The 22,989-nt window shown below is 37.2% G+C and overlaps 2 protein-coding genes across 2 annotated transcripts; both read right to left on the bottom strand.

Annotated features, from left to right (window-relative positions):
* Nucleotides 1-1,423: 1,423 nt before the first annotated feature.
* Nucleotides 1,424-6,167, bottom strand: LOC110851013. The gene is made up of 2 exons (XM_022098638.2): nucleotides 5,858-6,167; nucleotides 1,424-2,641 (listed from the first exon to the last, which is right to left on the bottom strand). Exons 1-2 carry the CDS (start codon nucleotides 5,963-5,965, stop codon nucleotides 2,411-2,413), a joined length of 339 nt encoding a protein of 112 aa, XP_021954330.1. The 5' UTR covers nucleotides 5,966-6,167; the 3' UTR covers nucleotides 1,424-2,410.
* Nucleotides 6,168-10,586: 4,419 nt separating this feature from the next.
* LOC118436095 (myogenic factor 6-like) lies at nucleotides 10,587-22,836 on the bottom strand. The gene is made up of 5 exons (XM_035853263.1): nucleotides 22,149-22,836; nucleotides 20,800-21,003; nucleotides 19,593-19,832; nucleotides 14,259-14,334; nucleotides 10,587-11,062 (listed from the first exon to the last, which is right to left on the bottom strand). The coding sequence occupies exons 1-5, from the start codon at nucleotides 22,596-22,598 to the stop codon at nucleotides 10,893-10,895; spliced, it is 1,140 nt and encodes a 379-aa protein (XP_035709156.1). The 5' UTR covers nucleotides 22,599-22,836; the 3' UTR covers nucleotides 10,587-10,892.
* Between the last annotated feature and the right edge of the window lie 153 nt (nucleotides 22,837-22,989).

Genomic DNA, 22,989 nt, shown 5'->3' with positions numbered 1-22,989 from the left:
AAAGTAAGCAGTGTGGTCCAGCAATTATTTATTTTATTTACATTGCTGCACATTGTTCGCTCAGTTATTTACCAACGTGAGGAGCAAAGGTCCATTGTTGAGTGAGATTTTAATTAATTGTCCGAGACATTTTCTGAATCACAAATTGCGTCACTTGTCATAAGAGCAGCGGTTGAGGTGGTGGTTGAGGTGGTGGAGCAAAAACAATGGGAAGAAGAAGAAGCAGTGATATGATGATGATAACCGCAGAGAGCGATTACTTAGGTAGCTAACAACCCCTCCTCAATGGGCATTTAATGTAATGTGCTTCATGAAAACCTACCGCGCTGTCTGCTGGCCTTCCTCACTCTTGATTAGTATTTGTTCATTTAAAGAGCTTGTAATTTCTGACCGGCACACTGATCTTTCAACTTTATTCGACCTTCACGCTAATTGTTTTCCATTTGCTTTACCGTTTCCCTTCCCATCTTCACCTCAATGGGAATACTTGAATTTTTCAATTCATACAAAAACCCTGCTTGTGATGTGTTGCGAAATGCAATTTATGCAAGTTGACCAGTTGTAATATGTACGTATGCAAGTAGTGCAGGGGGATTGTGTGTTCAGCTCACATTGTTCACCAAGTCGTGATTCAGGGTTAATATTTTGCACAATTTGATAATTTTCCACAGATTTTGTATTGTTTGGGATCTTCTCTTTCTGTTCTGTGATGCTTATCTGTCTCTTTTTAGATAAAAGTTGCAACTATTCTGTAGCACTTTGTGTTTTTGTACGCATCACAATGCAATGCAATGCAATTCGTTGTGGAGGAGATGCATAATCTTGGATGGGAAATGGATGTATGCAGTATGCGATATCAGAGGTTGGGGAAAATGATGCATTGTAGTTAATAACAAATCGTTGCTCTTAATTGAATGAGCACGATGACATTTTTGTCGACTTTTTGACGATGAAAATGGCATTGCATGTCTATCGACAATCTATAAAACCTAATGCACATTTCGTAAAGGGTGTCTAAGGTACTAAACGCAATGAGGTACAAACGTACGAAATCACTAGTTTTTAAACAGATTTCAATTAATTCAAATTGTAAAATTGAAATCTTGTGATTAAATATTTATGGGATAATTTAGGTTGCGAAACTAATTTTATACTTCACTTGCATTTGCACATATGTTCGCACGCCAAACGACATCATTATCAAGATTTCCAAAAATGTATCACTTCTAAGACGACAGTCATTCCATTTTTGTCGTATTTTTGAATCCTTACTTTTTAAATCTCAAGGTCAGTAATTACATGGCAAAGTAATTTTTTGTCGTTCCAAATGCAGATGATCTGATATGAATTGCACACATTTATGAATTTGGTGCAGTGTCCCCAATTGATCAATGCTTCAAAAAAATGTCACTCAACACCAAAGTTTTTACAAAACTAAACCGTTTATTTCAATCTCAAAAAAATATTTCCTTTCGTACAGATTTGGTAATAAGTGATAATCATTTGTTTCAAGGAGTACAAACAAAAAAGGTTTCACAATATAATTGAGACTTATGAATAACATTGTGTATAAAATAATATATCATATTGGTCAGGATCAATTAAGCAGATTTTGCCATTGATTGCGTAATTATACAAGGTATACATTTCCATCCTACATAAACTCAAGGCGTCCAAAGAATAGGTTAAATTTAAATCTAGCAGCAAAACAAGAAAATGAATCGGCATCTATTATTCTATGAAAATGAATATCGCCATCGGTAAAAAAGCAGAGCGAGTCCAACCATAACGCATTGTAGTCAATACAAATAATACGCATGTTGGTATTAGAAGAACAGAGTGGGACAATACGACACATATTAGCAATTTCTAGCACCGGTAATGAAGAAGAAGATCAAAAGTGATTAATGAAGTTTTTAATTGATTGATTGATTTTTATTTTGCTACTTTGATTTGATTTCATTGTGCAATCCCAACACTAAATTATACTGATTTGGTAGTAGTGCTACACATATGTACGACTACAAATATAATCGACGACATGATCCTCCCACCCCCTGCCAATCCATCGTGTATATGCACTCATCCATAATTAGTTTTCCTTACAAATAATTAATCCAACCAAGCGCATACTTTGGTGATGATGAGTGGATGGTAATTATTTCACTCCATGTGCGTCCTCATACATACACAACTCGCCAAATCTGTTAACATTGCGCAATGAAATGAAAGAATGTAGTACTGTGTTTGTTTTAACATAGTTTTCACAAGTGGTTGATGATTATTAGACGTACAAAAATAATAACAAGAAAGCAATATGCTAAAAATATGGGTAGCTAAATTAGTGAGAGAAGAAATATAAAAGTGTATTTCTAAACAAATTCGGTGGTGGTTTAGGAAGTTGCTGGAATCACGTGGGCTTTGGTGGAGCGTCGGCTGGTGGGTTGAAGTTGGGGTCGGAGAAGGTGATGGTGGGGACGAAGCCGGAGTCACCGTCGACATAGTAACTCACGGTCATCAGGCGACCATCCGCCAACCAAACGTAATACTTGCCCTCGACACGACCCGCGTCATTTGATGACTTTTCCTCCCCGTAATAATTCTTAGATTCGGCATCGTTCACCCCCCAGTTGTAGCTGTACTGTAAAAACAGAAGAAAAATCAGGTACTTGAAAAATTTTCTAAATTGACACTCTCGACAAAATGCTCAGAGAGAGGATTTGGCGTCTCCCGTATCCGCAAATAAAAAACTTTTTACAAGATAATAATATCCGTTCATTTATTATGCTTGACAGTTGATGTTGATTGTGTGCCATGTGCTACAGAAGAAATCTTTGAGATGGATTGCATGCATATGCGATGTATGTACTTTATGCAATGAATATTCTTCTACCTGGCGGCTGGCATTCTAATTCTCCTTGTAAAACACTAAATTGGTTACCCAACTAACTTTACTCTACTCGAGATAATTCCTGACTGTAGTTTTTAAAAGGGTGAACAATGAAGCATTCACTCAGGTATGTACATAAATAGGTATGTAATACATGATATTTTCAGACGTTTTTCTTTTACTACGTCGCTAGTGTGGATGATATTTAAGTGGTGTAAAAGAGATCAAGTGTGTTGTCTATTATTACCATTTTATGATGATGCCATCGGGCGATATGAAACCTTATGCATGTCATGTCATGCCATGTGTAGGTATATAAAAAAAATCAGCCCTTACAACTTCCTGCACGACCCCTCACTGGTTAATATTGGCAAACTATGAGCAGTATCATGCATGTTGCGACATAACTTGATGTAATCTGGCCGTTTGAGTTAAGATCCGACTTTAGTAGAACAATATGATACACTACACCCTGTGAAGGAGGCATGTTTTGTTTGTTATATGCGTCGGTACATGATATTCAAGTCGAAAGGAAGCTGCCAAGGAGTGAGTGCGCGATTCTTTTGACTAAATCCAATAATCACTTGATACCTTTTGTTTCAAATAATTACAAAGTTTTCAATGTTCACTAGTTTCATGCTTGATCTGCAATGCACACGTCTGTAAAAATTCAATATTTTGTGTAACAAACCCATCCCAATAATCTTGCCATGCTACTAATTGAGTATAAAATTTGGACCATCTTAGTCCACTTGAGTGTACAAAAATGGGTGTATTTATCACGTATGTAGAGAAGAGAGAATATTGTCACAATGGTCCCATCCTCTTATATCATAATAATAATAATAACGATAATCATCATACATACCACACACTCACGGAACTCAAATTATCAAAATGTTGTCAACCCATGACCAAATTTGTCTACAACAACGGTACGCACATCAATGGCTCAGACTTAATATTTACGACGTTAATCCCAGTATCATGATTGGGAGATTAAACGCTACATTGGTCTAGGTACGAGCCCCCCGCACGGTACGACATCCACACTCAGACGACAATAATATCTACTATGCAGCATAACTACGTTACGTGCTACCCACCCACAATTTTGAACAGGATATTTTATCAAAAATCTTCACAGAGATGCATTCAATTGTCTTTCGCAATCAGCCTGATGACAAATTGGATCTACTTCTTTTCGAGGGTTTAATGGGAAATTGACTAAATTTGGAGATATTGAATACTTTCTCCAATGCGACGAACCACGCGGAGGTAAAGAATGAATCTCTGAACTGAACTGCAAATCTATCACACGCCTAACATTACTTAGCTGACACACAGAGTGATCTAATTCGGAGTTGAACAATGCTGCAGTTTTAGAGTCCTCTGTCACGGTGGACATTTGCAGCCTCACATTTTCTGAGGAGAGAACATGAATACGCTGCTGCTGCATCTCTGCATTTTGGTGTGATTGATATCACAGAAGTGGTTTTGGTGTGTCATTACGGTGCATTAACTGGCGAAATTAATAATTCGTGCGTGCTTACTTAGCTAATGACGTAAAAAGGGACGAGCTGGTTGCAACAAGTAGGGAACAAATGTGAAGACGAGTGGGAAATGTGACACTAATTACTCCATCATCCGTATCACTTTCCCTCTGGTTTACTCTGCCTCTTTACTGCAGTCAGCTTTTTACTGCTTGTGTGAATCGTAGGCGAGAAGACGGTTGATAATTGGTCTTTATATGAAGTCCTAAATTCGCAAATTTATGACTAACTAACTTACTTAGCAAGACGGTGTTTAAATAAAGTTTTATGTACAGTTGATAAATTTGTTTTATGGATCGAGTCCAATCCTGATTACTTTAAGGCTGAGAATTGTGAATTGTTCAGTATATTGCCAAAATCAAAAGCCTTAATGCAAACTTATGTAGCAAGTTATACGTAAGCTTGGAGGAGTGAATAAATATGCAAATATCTAAAGTCCACGTAGCTAAAGATTCTCCGTAAATGCTGCAAGTATGCAAACGCGAAGCAAATGTTTGCAATTAAGACGAGACAAGTAAGCAGCTTCAGCAATAAGAATAAAACTTTTGAATGAAAACGTCCTCTTCACTTGTCATTCAGAAGATGCGTTTTGTATTTATTATTATTGAGTATTAATCTGTCCGTCTCAAGATTCTCTGCTTCCACCACTTTTCCATTGTGCATGTATAAGTATGAGTCTTTAGAGATTCGAATAAATCACATTCTCCTAAATACTACCCATTCACCTCGGTCAATGCATCGTTTCCACATAGCGAACGAAACGAAGGTAGGTGGGTTGATATTAAACTCGTGCTCTTAAATTCATGCATGCATGTGGAGGGGACTTAATAGTCTGTACAATTTCAAGGTGCATAAATTGTGCAACTTCGGATTCTTCTGTGAGTAAATATCCTTCACTTCTACCTAACGACAATTAATAATGACACAGTTTAACTAAACAAAACGTGTGACTTTTGACGCTACTTGTGCAAGGGTGGGCAGATTCATTTGTCATAAAACAAAATAAATCGTCTTCAGAATGAAGGAGACATGTCTATCGTTTCTCTTTAAGTGCCGGTCCTACATTTTTTTATGTCATTCAGACAAAGCTGTGCGTTCTTTAGTTCGCAAAATTCTTATCTCGAATGTTGGATAAATAAATAATTAGTAAATTATTGATTGTAACGCAATAGCAATCAACAAACTTATTGGGGGGTGGTAGCAGTGGTGATGATGATGAAGATGAAGCTTTAATGAGTAAATTCGTGTCTACGTTTGGCTTTACTATGCAAGTTTTGTTTATCATGATTCATATGTATGCACTGGTAATTTTTAGATAAATCAAAAACTCAATCGAAAATTAAGGTTGTGCGTCTGCTTTACTCTCTATGTTTCCGAACCCTTTAAGAAACTTAACAATTTTTGAAATACTTACGGCTTGTGATTCATCCTTGTCCTTATTTTCCTCTTCCGGCTCCTTCTGTGGAGCTGCCAACGCCACTCCGACGAACAGGACAATAACTACGATAACTGCGCTACGCATGATGATTCAAATTTTTAAAAAACCTATCAAAAAGATAAGTTCGAGAGTATTGAATTTTATATTTTCTTTTCGGAACGACTCACTTCCGTATTTTATGATTAATGAAAAAATAAAGTTCGGAAATATTTCGAACTGCAAAAGTGTATATGCAAAATTGGTAGTCGCACTCGTTGGTGTACAGACACTAGGTGACCAGCTTAATGGTGAGGGCCTTTAAATACTTGGTAAAGTCAACTGGAATATCCCCCAATGAGATGAAAGCGAGTGAGAGGAAGATGAATGGGAGTGCATTGCATTGTTGTGGTGGAGGTGCAGGAGATATCAGACGACGTCGTCGCATTATTACCAAAGCGTCCAAATTCACCCATCCCAAAGCGTCCCATAGTCGCAGTAAGTAGCAACAAGGTTAGTTATGTCATCTTCAAAAGCCTTCACTTACACGTAGCGTCGAAATTTAGCATCGCATTTGCATACGCCTCGATGATATCTACCCCTCCGACGTTTTAGGAGTCCTTATGATACACATTCGATCAATGCATTTTCCAAAAATATGGCAGATTCAAAATTTTCTAATGCATAACCTGAATTCATTATTCCATGTTATTATGTTGACATCTATCCGCTATTTGATTTTGAAATGCAAATAACACAATACGTACAATTTCACTAAATTTTTTTAAAGAAATTTGTCAAGTTATGGTTTTACCGTTTAACAATTCAACGTATCGTCGATGTCGTCAAAAGTCGTAAGAAAATGAAAGGTATAATTAAAACGGCACCAAAAAACTCATTGGTCAGGCTTGACTACGCTAATTATGGCTTGTTACGAGGTAGTTACACAAACATATCTTAGCAATTAATCCATTCATATTTTGCACCACCAAGTGACACCACATCAGCTGAAACAATTGACAATAGATAAATCAGGTAGTGAGAAGAAGAAAGGTAAGGAATAAGGATGTAGTATGGATGGACGTGGACTGAGGTATGTGTACCAGACCAAGTTCTTTGCATTCACGACAAACCATCAACAAACCGGAAAATTGATTTTTTTAAGTTATTGCATCAAATAAATTGTGTTATTATTGGGTTTGCCAGCTTTTAGTGGATAAGTAGATAAGTTGGTCATTTTGATGCAACTACCTGCCGTCAATTTCTTCTGAGCTCGATCAGTACCGTTCATACGTAGATCGTTGCGTGTGCATCCAGTGGGGTGGTCTACATACGTCGCATTTACAAGCATTCATACTTTGCTGGTTGATAATATGGTTGGATCAATTGGGCAAACGAAATTCATTAAGGCCATAAAAACCAAGTACCTGCAATTCAATCGCACGCTAAACAAACAAACTGTTGTCCATTCAACCATTCGTGGTTCGTCATCGTCCTATAATCATTGATTGCTGGTGGCTCATCCTTTATGAGACATGAGTGAATTGCAAAAGTGTTGCCAAACACCTAAAACAGAGCAATAATATGCAATCCTGCTGATTCGGACGCTTCCATGTTTTTTTCTTTCAACACAACAGAATACCAAGTCTCTTGTTCTTTTCCTCTGTCATCTGTTGCAGGATTCCTATTGTTTATGATTTTCGGTAGGTCTCAATGGTCAGAATGTACATGTGTACTGCTTGTTTTTGTATCAATGCACAATATGCACGCACAAGACTTTGACCATTAACGGTTCCTAGATTTGGTCTTGTTAGTTTGTCGAAACATATAAAATGCGCCTAATTAAGTTCTGGTATGTGACCTGCATTTGATAATATTAAGATCAGATTTCTAGATTGAATATCTGCTTTTCTACTTGATATCCGACCACATCCAGTCTTGTTTATCTGTATTGTTAATTCTGTAAATATACTTAATTTAGACGTAGAAACGTGTATGCTGTCACCATCATTGCATAAGTTTTATTTGTGAATTGAATTTGTATGCGAAACCAGCTAAAAATATTTTCAAACCATTCAAGGCGTGAGAAACGTTAAAAATCGGAAGGACTAAAGGGAATAAACAATTGTAATAGTTCAACAATACACAAATAGTTCTTTTTATTATAAGTATGACAACAACGTAAGCTGACAAAAGTGCATCATAAGCTTTGAATGAGCACAATATTCTAAATTTTAAGGTCTGCACGAAATATTTTTGTTTGCATTTCAATAAAATGACATTCGTCAATTCTAATTGTATACTAATTTTCTGCTGCAAGTGTAATTTCAGACGTTCCTCATGACCTGTTGGGTCCTCCAGACTTTAATGGAATGCATTTGCATGCATATTATTCTAATAATCCAGTTAATTGCTTGATCTAATGTGTCACTCTCGTAATTACATGTAATATGTACATAAATATGAGTGATGTATGAAGGATTTGGGATGATTCATTATTTAAATGTCCTTAGATCTTGTACCTAAAAACTTTGCCCAAGTACCTGGATGGAAAATCAGAGGACTTCAGCCTTAGCATAATTACATCCTTATACGATGTTTAAGTCAACCATACGTAATACGTAATTTTAGGTTTTGTTGCGAGTATTTACATTCTATTTTGTAAACGTTTATTTATATTGCTTAATTTCACATGATTCAAATATATTATGTATGTACCTTCAAATCTATCTTGATTTTGTTGAAAACTTATTTTTGTTTCGGTCACTTGTCACATGAGTCGTCAACTGGTAATTAAACATGCATCTTTACTCTTCTTCTGCCGAATGCTCATTGCCAGATGTAAATACATATGTACATACATAGAAAGACAAGTTTACCTAAATTTCCAACAATTTAACATGCAGACGATGAAAATAATGACACGAAATACTCACGACAATGCAATTTTCGTCTTGGGAATTTTAATTTGTATCGAACAAGCTACAGATTGGTCGTGTCACATAATGAAATTTGAGCACCATTGCCAAGAAGATTTTGAATGTGGAATAAATTATGGGAAAAATCTGCATAATAATAAACACTTTAATTTGAAGGTCTTTGTTAAAATGTTGTGCAACGACATGGGAGCTGCTAGTACTCCAATAAATGACTTTATTTCACAAGCTAGAACGCATCTCCTCAGTTTACACACCCCTTCAATTTGTCCATAATTTGCCTCTAATCGATCCAACAACTTGTGCAATAAGAATCAAAAGTTATAATTTGTTTAAATCAATACAAAAGGAAATTATAAGTTAAAGATGATTTTCTTACTCGTATGAAAATTGGTTGGTCAATCAGCAACCGAAAAATGTTCACTATTAATAATTTCCAACACGCTTTCTAAGCGAGCAATAAACTAATAGTTTCAATAGATCAGCAGGTGAGGTAAACATTCCATTTTACAAGAATTATTGTGCACGCGTTCAATTAATATTCGAACCCAAAATGATATGTAATTTTTAAAAAACACGCACGAACCTCTTGACATAATTGATGGTACGTGTATGCAGTACGATAGGTTAAGATTGTGACACTGCTCCTCAACTGATCAACAACAAGGTTGATGGTCATTGAAGCTTAATGAAAATGATGTAATTAGATTTTATTCCTTGGCAAAACATAAGTTATTACAATTTTACTTGTTAAATTGTACAATTCTTAAAATATTGATGACCAATGAGCGAAAACATTGTAATTATTGTTAGTATTTTAATGGTGCCACAGTGACACCACTCATTTTCTGGTATCGGACCGACAAATTATTAATTAATAGTAAAAATAATTTAATATGGTCTGATTTTAGTATCCATAATACTTATGTAACCGTTGGGGTTGAATCTCATGCTTATATCTGGCTGCATAATTAAGAATAATGATTTGCACGAGGGTGGTGATTCTCACCACACGACGACGAATGGCAGATTCATTAATCAGTGGCTGCATACAAATCCATAATTTTCCCCAGTTTCCTTTTCAGGACAATTTCTTGCCAAATAAGAGGCGTGGCATTTCAGGAATGGTTTTGAGAGTTGTGTTTGGTTCGTGCCGTGTGATGATGTAGGCAAGATTTTTTTGTATCTGGTGGAGATTCTTCATCTGCCGTGATGTTTGCTCATCTTTAATCAATGGTTGACTAATTTTAATTTTGTGGAGTGTATGTATTTACTGCCTGATCAAGAAATGGGATGCGTTCCTGGGGCGGCTATTAATTTGCATTATAGAAATCAGTACATTCTCGTCATGATAAGTATGACATGTAACAAGTATTGACAAAATTATCGATTAAGCAGAAACAAAATGGGCTTCTCGGTATGTTACCCTAATTAATATTTCAAATCTGAACTGTTTCTTAATGTAGTCAAATATGCAGGATTTACCACGATGGCATATGTGCATACATCTCGATACTTTTTGTATACATATAGCAGAAAGCAGTAAATATGTGTATCGCCTACTAAAATGTATCCAATTTGTTATTGCAAATTGATGGCTGCCCTCTGTTTAGCGGCACTCGTCGTGCACAGCAAAGTGACTCGGCTATAATTTCCATTTTTCCATAAATGATTTATTAAACGGTTGCTATTCAAAACCACTTATTCATTGGTCCATCGGTCAATGAATCAGGTTGGTTGCACATACATCCATATAGGCAATAATGTCAGAAAAATTGATGACAACATTATGATTTTGTAATTTGCAAAATTGCAATATTTTTTATTGGTCGTGAATCGACTCCTCAATCGAGTGGGAGTATGTAGAAATTAACCTATAATAGGATTTACTGGATATTATATCATCACTTTGCAATTTATTATCAGAATAAACTTGTATCATGCAATTTGCGGAAAAAATTTTGCATTATTTTTCATCCTTGTCCAGTTCATAAGCCCCACGACAAAATAGGGCTACTTTAAATTTTAATCTTATACATATTTAGAGTGCTGTGTGATATGCGAATTTATCTAAATTTGATAACATTAAATATTTAAGTTTAATCCTTTTCTTCAGGCGCCGCGGGATGTGGCGAGTCTAATTTTGTCGGCGTTGTACAAAATTCCGCAATATTCACTCCGTCGCCTCGTTTGATTTTGCTGATTCGATCCACAATCAAACTGAGACAGTCCAAGCTGGAAGTTTTCCCCATCGTGCTCTCTTCTGCGTCTGAAATTAGAACGATCAAATTTAGACTAACAATTTAGCATATTTTTCTTCGTGTAAAATGCTCGCCTTGAAAACGCATATTAAAATTTTATTCATACTGGCGACATGACATGAGGGCGACTAATAACAATAAAAGATAACCACGTTTCCTTCCTCTCATGCCCTTTGACCATTTTATGGGTTATTTTATGACATTTTAAAACCCAAATAATTTACCTTTTAAGGACAGCATAAAAGAAAGGAAGGCGTCTGGAAAGTAATGACTCAATCTCGGTCGTACAATAAAAGGAGGGAACCACTTCCAAACTATGTATGCATATGCATACCCCCAAAATCTTTACGCATGCATCCCACATACTGCTGGACCATGTGCTGGCATTTGACACATTTTTTCCCAGCGGCACTTTATCATTAGGACGGAGCAGTAAAAGTAAAAATAAAAACGCTAAAAAAGACGAGGAAGGATAATCCGTAATCGTTTTTGTGAACCTCATCTCATGTAATCGTGTGTAGGTAGGTGCGTAATGAAAAAGAGAGCGCCTCGCCTCCGTTGCTTCCTGTATATTTATGTATATTTTGTCGATCATGATTTCTGTAATAAACGAGCTCATTGTAATCTGGCGCATTAAGCAAGACTGCGGTCGGTCGGTCGGTGGGTCGGTGCGACTTGATGAGAAATGATGATATTCATAAGCGACGGAAGACAGAAATAAATGAAACATTCTTGAAACTAATCTTAATGGGCTCAGCTATTCCTTAATAATCTGAATCATGGCCAATTATTTCTTCCCGTTAGTCACTTTATCTCTCCATCCAAAACAAGGCATGCCACTACTATTGCCACTCCTACGTACTACTACTATTTACTCCGGTTACTATTAATACCATGTGCCGTCTCTTTGTGTATCAAATTGAAAATCCTCTGCGACCTGACTTCTTCTTTGGCTGGTGCAGATTACGTACGCGGAGATTTTTTAAGAAGATATATATTTATGATTTGTGTATCTTTGTGCATTACCTTCTCGCTTCTTTTTCGATGCACAAACTAATCCTAAGGCGAGGAGGTTCTCCTCGGAAGATCAGCACACTAATACTGACGGCGTCTCTGCATGTTTTCCTTGCAAGTGCATGAAACCCAAGCCAACAAACTGACAGAGATTAGCCATTTCCACGTCTCACACGGTAAGGTATGATCTGACGGGTTGTTTCTGTAACCGAATACTTTTCTGTGATCGTAAAGGTCTAATTAAAATTTCTTGGGGTAAGATTTCATTAAATTTTCAGTTTAGTCCTACTTAAAGCTTTGGTTAATGTAATCATCATCGCAACTCTGCCGTCTTTATGATAAAAAATAACCTCAAAATCTATCGACAGTAATTTTATGGATTAAAGCGACACGTAAATAAATATTATTTTACTAGTAATGTTGTTATCGAGCTGGTATAAAATTACAACCAAATAATGTCCATCGCTGCAGATTTTTTAAACAGGCAACTCAACGGCGATGTTTTGGAAAAGAAGACCGTTTCATGAATGAATCCGTGGGATTGTATTGTGTCGAGTTGTTTGTATTTAAAAGGCAGAAATTGTTGACTACTGTGAATGATTGAGGGTGATACAGTAGTACGAGAAGCTGTTTGTGATGTTAAAGGAGAAGGATATCATATTATATACACATCCAGGAGCAGCAGCAGTAGCAGTTTTCAAGTCGCGTCTCACAACACAAGTACTGCTGTGTCCCCTGGATGGGTTTCAGTTTCTCTGCTTTAAACATCAGCCACTTGTGCAAAAGGTGCCGACAACTTAAAAATAGACTGCTTCCACTTCTTCCAGCCCAGTTGAATGTTTATGTAAACAAAATGGACAACACATTTTGGCTATCGAGTTACCGAGCTGATGCGGTAATGAGTTTTAAAACAAAGCCACTTTCTCAGGGTAGTAGGGTGACCAGCACAATTTTCGAACTACTGAACCCTGGAAAATACATATTGACATATCGTATTGTCGTAAAGGTTGACACAATTTTCAGGATTTTGACACCTTTGGATTTAAAAAGCTAGAGTTTATAAATGACAATGACTTAATAGACATCCAGTGAAATCAGTCGTAGGATAGTAAATACTCGAAAAGTTTAACGTAGAGTTTCTCATATAAAGAATATGGTCGATAAGGAGGACCATTCAATTATGAATTATTATCCATGATGACGACATTTAGTTCTACGTAAGGTCAAAGTGTCGCAGTTTTTTACTCCCTGTAGTTCAACCAAAACGTCAAATGCGTCATTTGAATCGTACTCTGAGTATTATTCCTGCATAAAAAACTATCCGAAATTCCTCAGATTTAAAAAAGAATCCGAGCCACAATTTCATATGTGTACATACCTAAATGATTTTGCATAGAAAATAAATAAACTGCCTCCTCGTAGTAGAAACTGAATGGAGTTGAATGAGAAACTGCGATACACCTCATAAACGGAAAAAACGATTTTCACTGTCAGCATAAAAATAAACGGTAAAATTACGAGGAAAAGTGCAAAAATGCCACACACATGCACATTCTTGGATGAAGGAAAAACTGTTCGGACTCTTCCATTTTGACATAAATAAAATGGCCTACAAACGATCATCCATTACATCGAGAGATAAAATAGTAATAAGTAAATGGCTCTTCGTTCGATGGAAACTATTACACATAAATCTATAGCGTAAATTTTTGTCGTCGGAGAAATTAAAACTCTGTTCTTCTTCCGAAACAGGCTGCCTCCTGTCTACTTTAATGTTGTTTGAGACGTAATTGTGATCACGTTCCGTGAAATTCATTTGTCTCTCTGAATGAGATTCACTCTGAGATTAAACATGTCTGAAAAACTGAACTGTTAAGCATTTCCCTTGATTGTGAGCCGACTAACAAAAGTGCTTTGACAATTAACAGAAACAAGAACACACACTGCGAGGAGAAATATGCTCATTGACATTCCCGACATTCTCGAACGAATTTTTTAAAACCCAACAGAATTAATTAAACCATCATTTGTTGAGTAGATTACAACCCTTCCTTGTTTCTCAAGAGTTGTTGCACCACCCTTTGTTCCAAAAAGGAGAGGGCGAGATACGTATGTGGCTAATCCATTTCTAAATGATTTTGGTAAGGTTACCAATCGAGTCCGGTAGTGGTATTGATAACGAAAGCTTACCATGAATCGGGGTGAAGGGTGATTGAGATCCGAGGTGGCCTAGTCTGTCCTGGAAGTAGGAGGAGGGCGATGCAGTCTGGAAATCAAAGAACAACAATCTCTCAGCACTCCATTTGTCTCCGCTTAACGCCAACAAATTGGTGGCAATTGAACACCCCATCACATCACACGCTACTACCAAGCACTGCACTAAATACGGAAAAGAAAACCTTTCCTCTCATCACTGGGATGCATTTTCTGTTTTTCAACCGAGTTGGTTTGTCAACTGGGGCTCAATTGCACAATCCATCAAACGCTTAACTGACACTTTAAATTCGACACTCGATACACACTCGTTTCGCTCAAGAGACATGTCATTTATTGTGTTTTTTCAACACGTTGTTTCTCGAGGAGCACCCACATAATCCAGCCAGGCAGGGATTTGGAGGAGGAAAAGGTGTCATGTCTGGGGGTGCTGGGGTATCTATAGTTTAGTCATCATTAAAAAGTTGGGGTGGACTTTTGGAAAAATTGACAGCTTAGATATTAATAATAGGGCAGAGAGAATGGTGCAAGATTAGATTATACATAGTTATGTATTAGTGTAATATATGCGTTTTTTGTAGATTTGGAACTGTGGGTAAGTATTTATATAGCGTGGTTGGACATCGTTATGGAGTTATCACTACGTAGTAAATAAAGGTTTGAGGGATTAAAAAATAAAAACAGCGAAAGTGTGTACATGTATTTTTTAAGTGTGGGAGGAAAGGTCTTCTAGTTTTAGTGTTGAAAATGCAACTTTTCTCCTCAAATTTCCGTCCATTTTGAGTGGATTATTATCATCCTTTTGTAAATAAACATAGTTGTCAACCCTTCGTCAAGAAACATCTTGGGAAAGGCTTGGGATTTTGAGACAAAATGGAAAAGTCTCAACATTAGCCAAAACCTAGGTACGTAAATATGTACGTATCTTTCACACTCTAGTTCAATGGGTGTAAATGTGAGTGCATCTGCATAAAGGTGAGTAGTTGATGTTTTAAACATATTTCTAAATGTAATTTTATAGAAATTTTCTGGAACTGACGCAATTACTCTGGAAGGAAATGTGGCACCGAGATCTTCATGTTTTACGAATGTGACCCTCATCTGGTGACAAGCACACTATTCATACTCGAGTTTTGTTATGACATCGGAGCTAGTTCTCATCAACTAATTTTATATCAAAAAATATCATCGCCGCCAGTCTGTTATTAAACACATACATTTGCAGTGTTTTTTGGCATCTGGGATACACATGCCCCTGTCATTATAAATTACGCATTTAGATTCAAGAACATAATCCGTGTTTAACAAACGGAGTGACTTTTAATAAGAAAACCATTAATTCGGTCGCTGTATAATTATTAAAATAATCTTTCTTGTTCAGATAACAGCACTAAAACTCGTCAGTGCCTGGGTTAGATTTTAAACTAGGATTAATGTCATGTAGAAACACCAGATTGCTTCACACAGCAGAAAGCACATACATATTTTGTCGTAAATAAGTGCACATCGCGATTCAAAAACCTTTGTAAACTCGTCCGTTGAAATTGAAAACCGGAAAATGGGTGAAATTCAGCGTAGTTTGGAAGGGTGAAATATGGCGCATGTCATAAAGTAGAGAATAAATTGATGCAACTAAAGACTGAAATTCGTCCAAGAATCACGTTCTACTTCTCACTTTTCGGGCGACTGGTGAGTTTGGTGTGGATTGATGAGGAGTTTTCAACTCACAATTTGTTCCACCACGAACTCGGGATTTATTGGAAACATCTAATTTCTCTTTAAAGACGGAGATAAATGGTCCAACAATTCTACCCAGATGCCCACGGATTTTTTTCTTGCCAGTTCCTACTACAAAAATCTAAAAGGGCAACCTCTAGCCTTCAGCCGTCGCAGGTTTCGTGGCGAAACGCTATTAGGAGGACGAAGATATTGAATATCAGGTATTAAGTTCAGTAGCGATGAGGATTAAACATTGTTCATTTGCTTGACTCGATATGGACCCGATTATTGAGAAATTAACAAGTAATTCTGATAAGGTATCTGCAGTTAGAAACTGAATTACGTAACATTCATCTCCGTAATAGCTGATTAATGGTTTTCGTTCACATACTTGCCACATTTTGAGCTTATATTGAAGGCTTAATAATAGATAGATACATACGTGGACTAAGAAGAAAATGCATTAGTTATTATGAAAACAGTGGAAGCACAGATGAGAGTGTCACTGACGGTGGCAGAGGAAAAGGTTTGTTTCGGATTTTCCAAGGAGCAGAGAGACTGATCCGGCTGGATTTGTTAATCCCGAACTATGCGAACATTTCAAAGCAACTCTCAAACACTTTTGTTTTGACTTGAGCATCCGGACATTTCTTCCCTGTGTCCGTATTTAACCAACCCTTCAACTCAAGTGCGTACACGTAACGAATTGAGTGAGCACATAAAACTTTTTACTCATTTTCTACCAAATTACGCACAACTCTCCTCAAAAGGAACTTCATCTTACTGAATGACACTTTTACTTCAGTCATCGCAGGTTAGGGTGATATCGTTGTCATGAATCACTCAGTCCAAGCTTATTGGTTAGTCTGACTTGGGGTCGACGACGACGAATAATGAATTGTATGAGAAAGCAACACATCGTAAATGCATAAGCTTTTTGGTTTAAGACGTTAATATCGTAGCTATTTGATTGATAATACTCTTGGCTAAAATGAGGCACGTATTTTTCAATGTGCACATCAGATGATGATAACAAATGAGCAAATGACCACGCGTCGAAAAGATTAGAATGGAAAATACCATTTATTTATCCGAGTGAAATATAACGCAGGATATTCTTCCCCAAGGGGCAAGTTTCAAGAAATGTTGATATTTATGGTTGGAAATATTGGTGTTCACTTAAGAGTTCCTAATAGCTTTTATGACTTTTCTAAGAAGAGTTCTGGGTCTCAGTTTGTCAGTCCTCGTACATATTCCAGAGATCAGAGCACATGTCAACTGAATCACCAAAAGAAGTGTGCACCTCTCGAGTATTGCAGCTGCAAGTCGCAAAAGCAACAATGTTTTGTCTCTGGAAAGTCTATAAAACTTTATTTAAGGTTTAAGGGAAGTATTATGTGGTTAAAGTTAAATGGCATAAAAGTGTCCATCCAGAAATCATAATGTGCACCAACTCAACCAACCAAACATGACAATAAGTTGGGGGAAACGATATCTGGTGCATAATAAGGAGGAATAAGGGTGTCATTTAACTTGGCAAAATTTCCTGCTGAACTACTTGAAGATTTAATGTGCATGAAGATCAGTCAGGAGAATCTTCAAAGTAACAGATTTAGCAGCATCAGAGCAATCAATACAACAGTCTCAAGGAGTAAGCTAAAATTGGGTGATTGGAAAACATGAGACTTTCAAACTCATTACATTAATTGAGATGGTGAGAATAATAATAATAATGTCAGCGATGCAAACAAGTTAAGTTTGTTTCAAGGGGATCGAGTAAATGTTCTTCTGCTACACAGCCGCCAACATCATAAATCCAGCCTTAAAATCCATCCGTAATGACAATGAACGGAAGTATTTTTAATCTTTGAGTGTCCGCTATATAAAAATCAGCAGGACGCCTGCCGTTAAGTTTTCAGAAGGTGGCAGAAAGTAATAAAAGTTCGGGAATGTTCATTAAAAAATTCATAAATTGTGTCCTCGTTCGTTAGACATTTGGCAAACACTTGTTTCGCCACGCCGTACGACGATGAAATTTTGTATTACCAAATGCTTTATGGTGATGACTACTTCCTGGTAGTTATTGGTAAATTTACTGCGACTAATTAAAATACGCCTCGTACGACCATTTCAACGTTGCTGCAGTTATCCCAATAATGGGACAATGTATGAAATAATTGCTTAATTTGGCAAAGATACATAAATTCGTGTGCAATAATACGTACAAAGATAACTTTGTTTCCTAGGGCTGGGATTATTAAAGGATGGATGAACATCTCCGATTTCTGCGTATCTTTATCGGAATTGTGGCTGATGGTTGTCGTCTCAAATCTGGTGAAACGAATCTAGTTCACGTATTTCTATGTCGTATGGTTTTAATTTGGACTTACCAAAGTCAATGAAATGGATTAGTGTCATTTTGGAATTTCGACTTGATTCGAGTGTTCGCGATTTTCCGTGTAGATCAAGAATTGAATAATTTTGAATGACAAATTTCTTTAAATAAATTTAGCAATCAGGAAAAAAATCTGTAAATATAACCTGGCAATGTGCAAGAAAAGTAGATTTTAAGATCCATACGAGAAAAAGTTCACTTGTCACACGACCGAAACAGTGTAAGACTTTTCAAACATGAATGCACTGCACGTCACATTATGCTTAAGTGCTTTATGAATCTCATGTTTGTTTAAGCATTTTGGACAACTATGGTTTCATTCATTAGCCGGAGGAGGAGAGAGTCGAGTCAATAATATCATCGCTAATTCTGTTATCAAGGCTGAGCCCGAACTATATTAATCCCACACATTACTCTTATCATGCCGCCGTAATCTTAGGAAATCTCTTCGTTCTTGGTGAGGAGGTGACTGGATGCGATTTTTTTCACACGTGTACAACGTTTCAGGTGTTTAATAGCTGGCTCACGACGAAGAGATGCGATATTACGATGGTAAATTGGCCATGCCGTTCTTTTCGATGTCGTATCGCCATGTGGCACATGTTTTAACCAAATTTTGCGATGTGATATGATCGATAATTCAACGCTTGAAAATATCATGCACACCAGAACCTCACTAATAAACTAGACACAACTTATCCCATTGCTCATTTCGTGGAGGAGATGAATATTTTGGACCGTTTCCATTTCCAGTATCACTTGGTATCATTTAAATAGGTAGGAAATTTTGAAATTCAAGCTTAATTCTGTGACATGGTCGTTGCATGGGTTTCGTACCTACCAATCTAATCCCACTCTAAAATTATCTATGAGCTCCAAACACTCATTTATTTCAAAAGACTTTACGACTCTGCCTGCCAGCCTTATAATCCATCATATTCTATTGAAATCCATGTCGGAAGTTCAAAACATTGATTACGAAGAGAGATAAGTAAGTAAAAGAGGGAAGAAAAAATCATTTTCTCTTTTCCGTCTAACTGCGTATCTAATACGGAAAGAGGAGCAGTGCATATCTGCGCCATCGTCATAAATATCGTTATGTTAATTATTAAAGCTGGCCAACTTTAATAAAAATTATCAACACGGGACACACATTTAGTAGAGATTCGTATCCAAAATATGTATAAATGGCTCACCATAAGAATAGAATTTGCTGCATTGGAGTGGAGGATGGCATTGCCTGGGTCTCTGAGAAAGTCCCTGTGATTTGATCCGACAGAGTCACAATTTCCACCCTCGCTCCCGTTCGAACCGTGAAGAAGGTCTTCCAATGTCTCAATGTACTCGATAGCTCCTCGCAAAATCTCCACTTTGGGCAATCTCTGCTCCGGATTGGAACACGTCCTCCGCTTCAACTTCTCGAAGGCCTCGTTAACCTGAAGAAAGAAAGTGGGCAGGACATTAGTTCACCTTTTGGCGACGCATTAATACATCGCAGACGGACAGAGAGACGACATTATAAAAAGAGGCGAAATTATGTACGAAACAGTAAAAAGAGAACTGTTTTGTTTCTGATGGAACTAAAAATCATGTTCTATGGACCTCTCGAGAGTTGCTTAGCTCTTGTAATTTATGTCACTTTTATTCACCCAGGTTTTGTATCGAATGATCCTTATATTGTTGAACCGGTGCCCACATGGGATGGTAAAGTGGGAGGGGTAATAATCAGAGGCACGGGATCTGTGTCTGTGCCATCTTGATTTCCTTGGTAAAGAAGAAGAAGAGCAGAAGAAAAGAGCGAAAGGACAATCTCATCAATTACCCTTCACATTAGCATTAAGTGTTGTATTTAGCATTCTTCAACTCCCAAACCCAAATATAAATATCACTATTCTTTTGAGACACTAACAATAAATACTGCCAACTCAAAACAATCTATCTTTAACATAAAATTTACATCGGCCGTTTCCAACTAACAACCATTTCACTCTGCACATTTTGCATCGCTTTCATAAAAAACCAACCATGTCTCTCTCTCGAATTGTTTCACCATCAACTATACCCATTAATAGTTGGAGAAAACCAACACAATTTACTTTTGGTGAATGTTTGCGTTGTGACGCACGTTCCATGTATGAGACAACGATGCGATATATATTTCCTCGATTCAGACATCCCACATTTAGCACAACGCTGCTAGATATCTAGTACAACGAACTATTAGGATAAACATGGGCCAAGTCTTTCCTTGCTGGATGCATATGTATGAATACAACCCTTGTAATTGAGCTAAGGTGGAAGATTTGGCAAAAGTGTTGCAAATAAAAATAAAGTAAGATATATAATTTGAGATCAAATCTTGACAATTGGTACACGAAGACGAATGTATAAGGAAAAGCTCACCTTCCGAAGTCTCCGCCTTTCTCGGAGCGTCGCCTGTTTCCTCCGGTCGATGGTGACCGTCTTCTTCTTGCAGGCTTTACACGCCCAGAGCAGGCACTTTCTGGGGGCATGACCTCCAGAACCGGATGGGGCAAGGACGTGGGGTACGTGGTCATCACCGGCGATACTGCTGCCTCCAGATAAGGACTCGTCTTCCTCGTCATCCTGAATTCAGTGTGGGAAAGGACAAGTTATCAATATGTACATGCAGCTAAATATTTCCAGGAAACTTATGTATGATGGGCCTATTATATTTTTGGAATGTGTATTGAAATTGCGAATAATAGACTTGATTGAGAATGCCTGAGAAGTGATTTATTTCATGGCGAATTGAAATATGTGTGGAATTGCAAAAGTTGATTCCTGGCATCTCATCCATCAACGCGCATTCCCAATTATCTAAAAACATTACCGCTTCTGCTAGAAGATGGAAACAATAAATCTGCGAGTGGTTGCTTGCCGCAAATATTTCAGCTAATCATAAATACCTTCATGGTAGCTGTGTGTCGAATTTGACACTTTATGACGGCACAAGCATGATACTGCATAGAAAATGCATTTTTAAGAGATATTCGTAATCACACTTTGTTGTTGCATGCATGGGTTCTTCGAAGAGTAGATTATCTGATTTGTCATAAATACGTTTTTATACATTTTGAACATTTTTATGACCTCCATGCCATTCCGGATGACCATAAATAGGAATACGACGATCGATAATTAAATATTCAGAATGTATTTAGTTTTCAGTTCCTATGAATCTCTTAGAATGGGGCTCAAGTTATAAGTAGTATTGGTTTTGTACATACATATTGTGCTCATAGTCTCCTTTTGCATACGCCTGAACTATAAATTAACAAATTTTAAACAAATTTAGAGCAAACTATTAACATTATGTTTTATTTATGGGTATGATTCTCAGTTTCGTAGTTATCCATCATTATTTATCATCATACTTCGTCATGAAAATCTATTTCTTCCAATACATACGATTCGTCATGCATCCCTTCACAGAAACCATTGTCGTAAAAAGTATCGAATTTCAGACATTATGATTTTTTTCTAACTTCTCAGTCATTTCGAGTCTCAACGGGATGAAATTTCCGTGCATTTGATTACTCACCAAATTTACTCACCAAAGTTCATTTCGATAAGATGACTACATAATCAATACACAATACTTGATATAGGAATTTTAATTTATGAATTTACAGTATTTATTAGTGCTCAGAAGCAACATTCAATTTAGTCGCAACATATGTATGCATTACACTATTTTCCACATTGTCCACATTTTCTATCTCACTCACCTCTGACTTAAAGAGAGATTGGGAGTCCAGATCATCCCCGTTCTCCAGGTAGAATCGACTGTCTTCCGAGTGGGGGCAGGAACCGTACTGTGAAATCCCCCCTCGACTCACATAACCCTTCCCACTAATATTATTATTATTATTGGTCACCTCGCCATATCGGTTGCTGCCACCTCTGACACCACCACCCCCACCATTTTTGATGCTGTGATTATGCAGAGGAATGTTGCTCCCACAATGGGAATAGCGTCCACCAAAGTGGTCCATCATCTCACCACCACCATCCGAATTATTTGGAGGATAGTATCCTTCACCACCACCAGAAGCACGATAAGGGTGAAGGTGTGTTAATGGGCTCTCAGTCTGGGGAGAATTGTCCGTCGGATAAGTTGGATTTTCTCCACGCATTTCAGTATGTTGGTCGAATCGACACTGCTTTGTTACCAACATGACATCACAAACAACGCTTGCTTTACTAAAATGTTGTATTAAATTTTTAAATTGATTCGAACAAGTTCCAGACGGCACAAAGAACTATTGCAACTTATTGATCACTTCGAGAACAAGATGCGATTGCGGCGAGATGCAGATGAGACTCTGAAACAGAACTTTCTCAACCCCGTAAGGAAAACTGAATGATTTGAGATTGAGGGTGCTTGTTCGAGTATTTGGTGGGCCTTCTACTTGCTGTGGGCTCGCTGTGACTGTGAAGTGAGTACGGAAATAAGTTAAGTGCAATGATATGTACTTCTGTGTCATTTAGTTAGTATGAGAACAGAGTTGTAAATGTGTGTAAATAATCTCGGCGAGGATTTCTCTAAGAGTTTTTTTTACATACGTA

The sequence above is a fragment of the Folsomia candida genome, unplaced genomic scaffold, assembly GCF_002217175.1.
Source record: "Folsomia candida strain VU population unplaced genomic scaffold, ASM221717v1 Fcan01_Sc006, whole genome shotgun sequence".
Lineage (NCBI taxonomy): Eukaryota > Metazoa > Arthropoda > Collembola > Entomobryomorpha > Isotomidae > Folsomia > Folsomia candida.
The sequence above is the reverse complement of the archived record's forward strand: the minus strand, read 5'-3'. Positions and strand labels throughout refer to the sequence as shown.

Bases quoted from the DNA above. Each gene is read 5' to 3' on its own strand.
- LOC110851013 (XM_022098638.2), bottom strand. From the start codon at position 5,965: ATGCGTAGCGCAGTTATCGTAGTTATTGTCCTGTTCGTCGGAGTGGCG. The intron at 2,642-5,857 runs GTAAGTATTTCA...CTGTTTTTACAG, and splicing joins ACAAGGATGAATCACAAGCC to TACAGCTACAACTGGGGGGT.
- LOC118436095 (XM_035853263.1), bottom strand. From the start codon at position 22,598: ATGTTGGTAACAAAGCAGTGTCGATTCGACCAACATACTGAAATGCGT. The intron at 19,833-20,799 runs GTGAGCTTTTCC...TTCTTTCTTCAG, and splicing joins AAAGGCGGAGACTTCGGAAG to GTTAACGAGGCCTTCGAGAA. The intron at 11,063-14,258 runs GTAAGCTTTCGT...TTCTAATTTCAG, and splicing joins ACCCTTCACCCCGATTCATG to ACGCAGAAGAGAGCACGATG.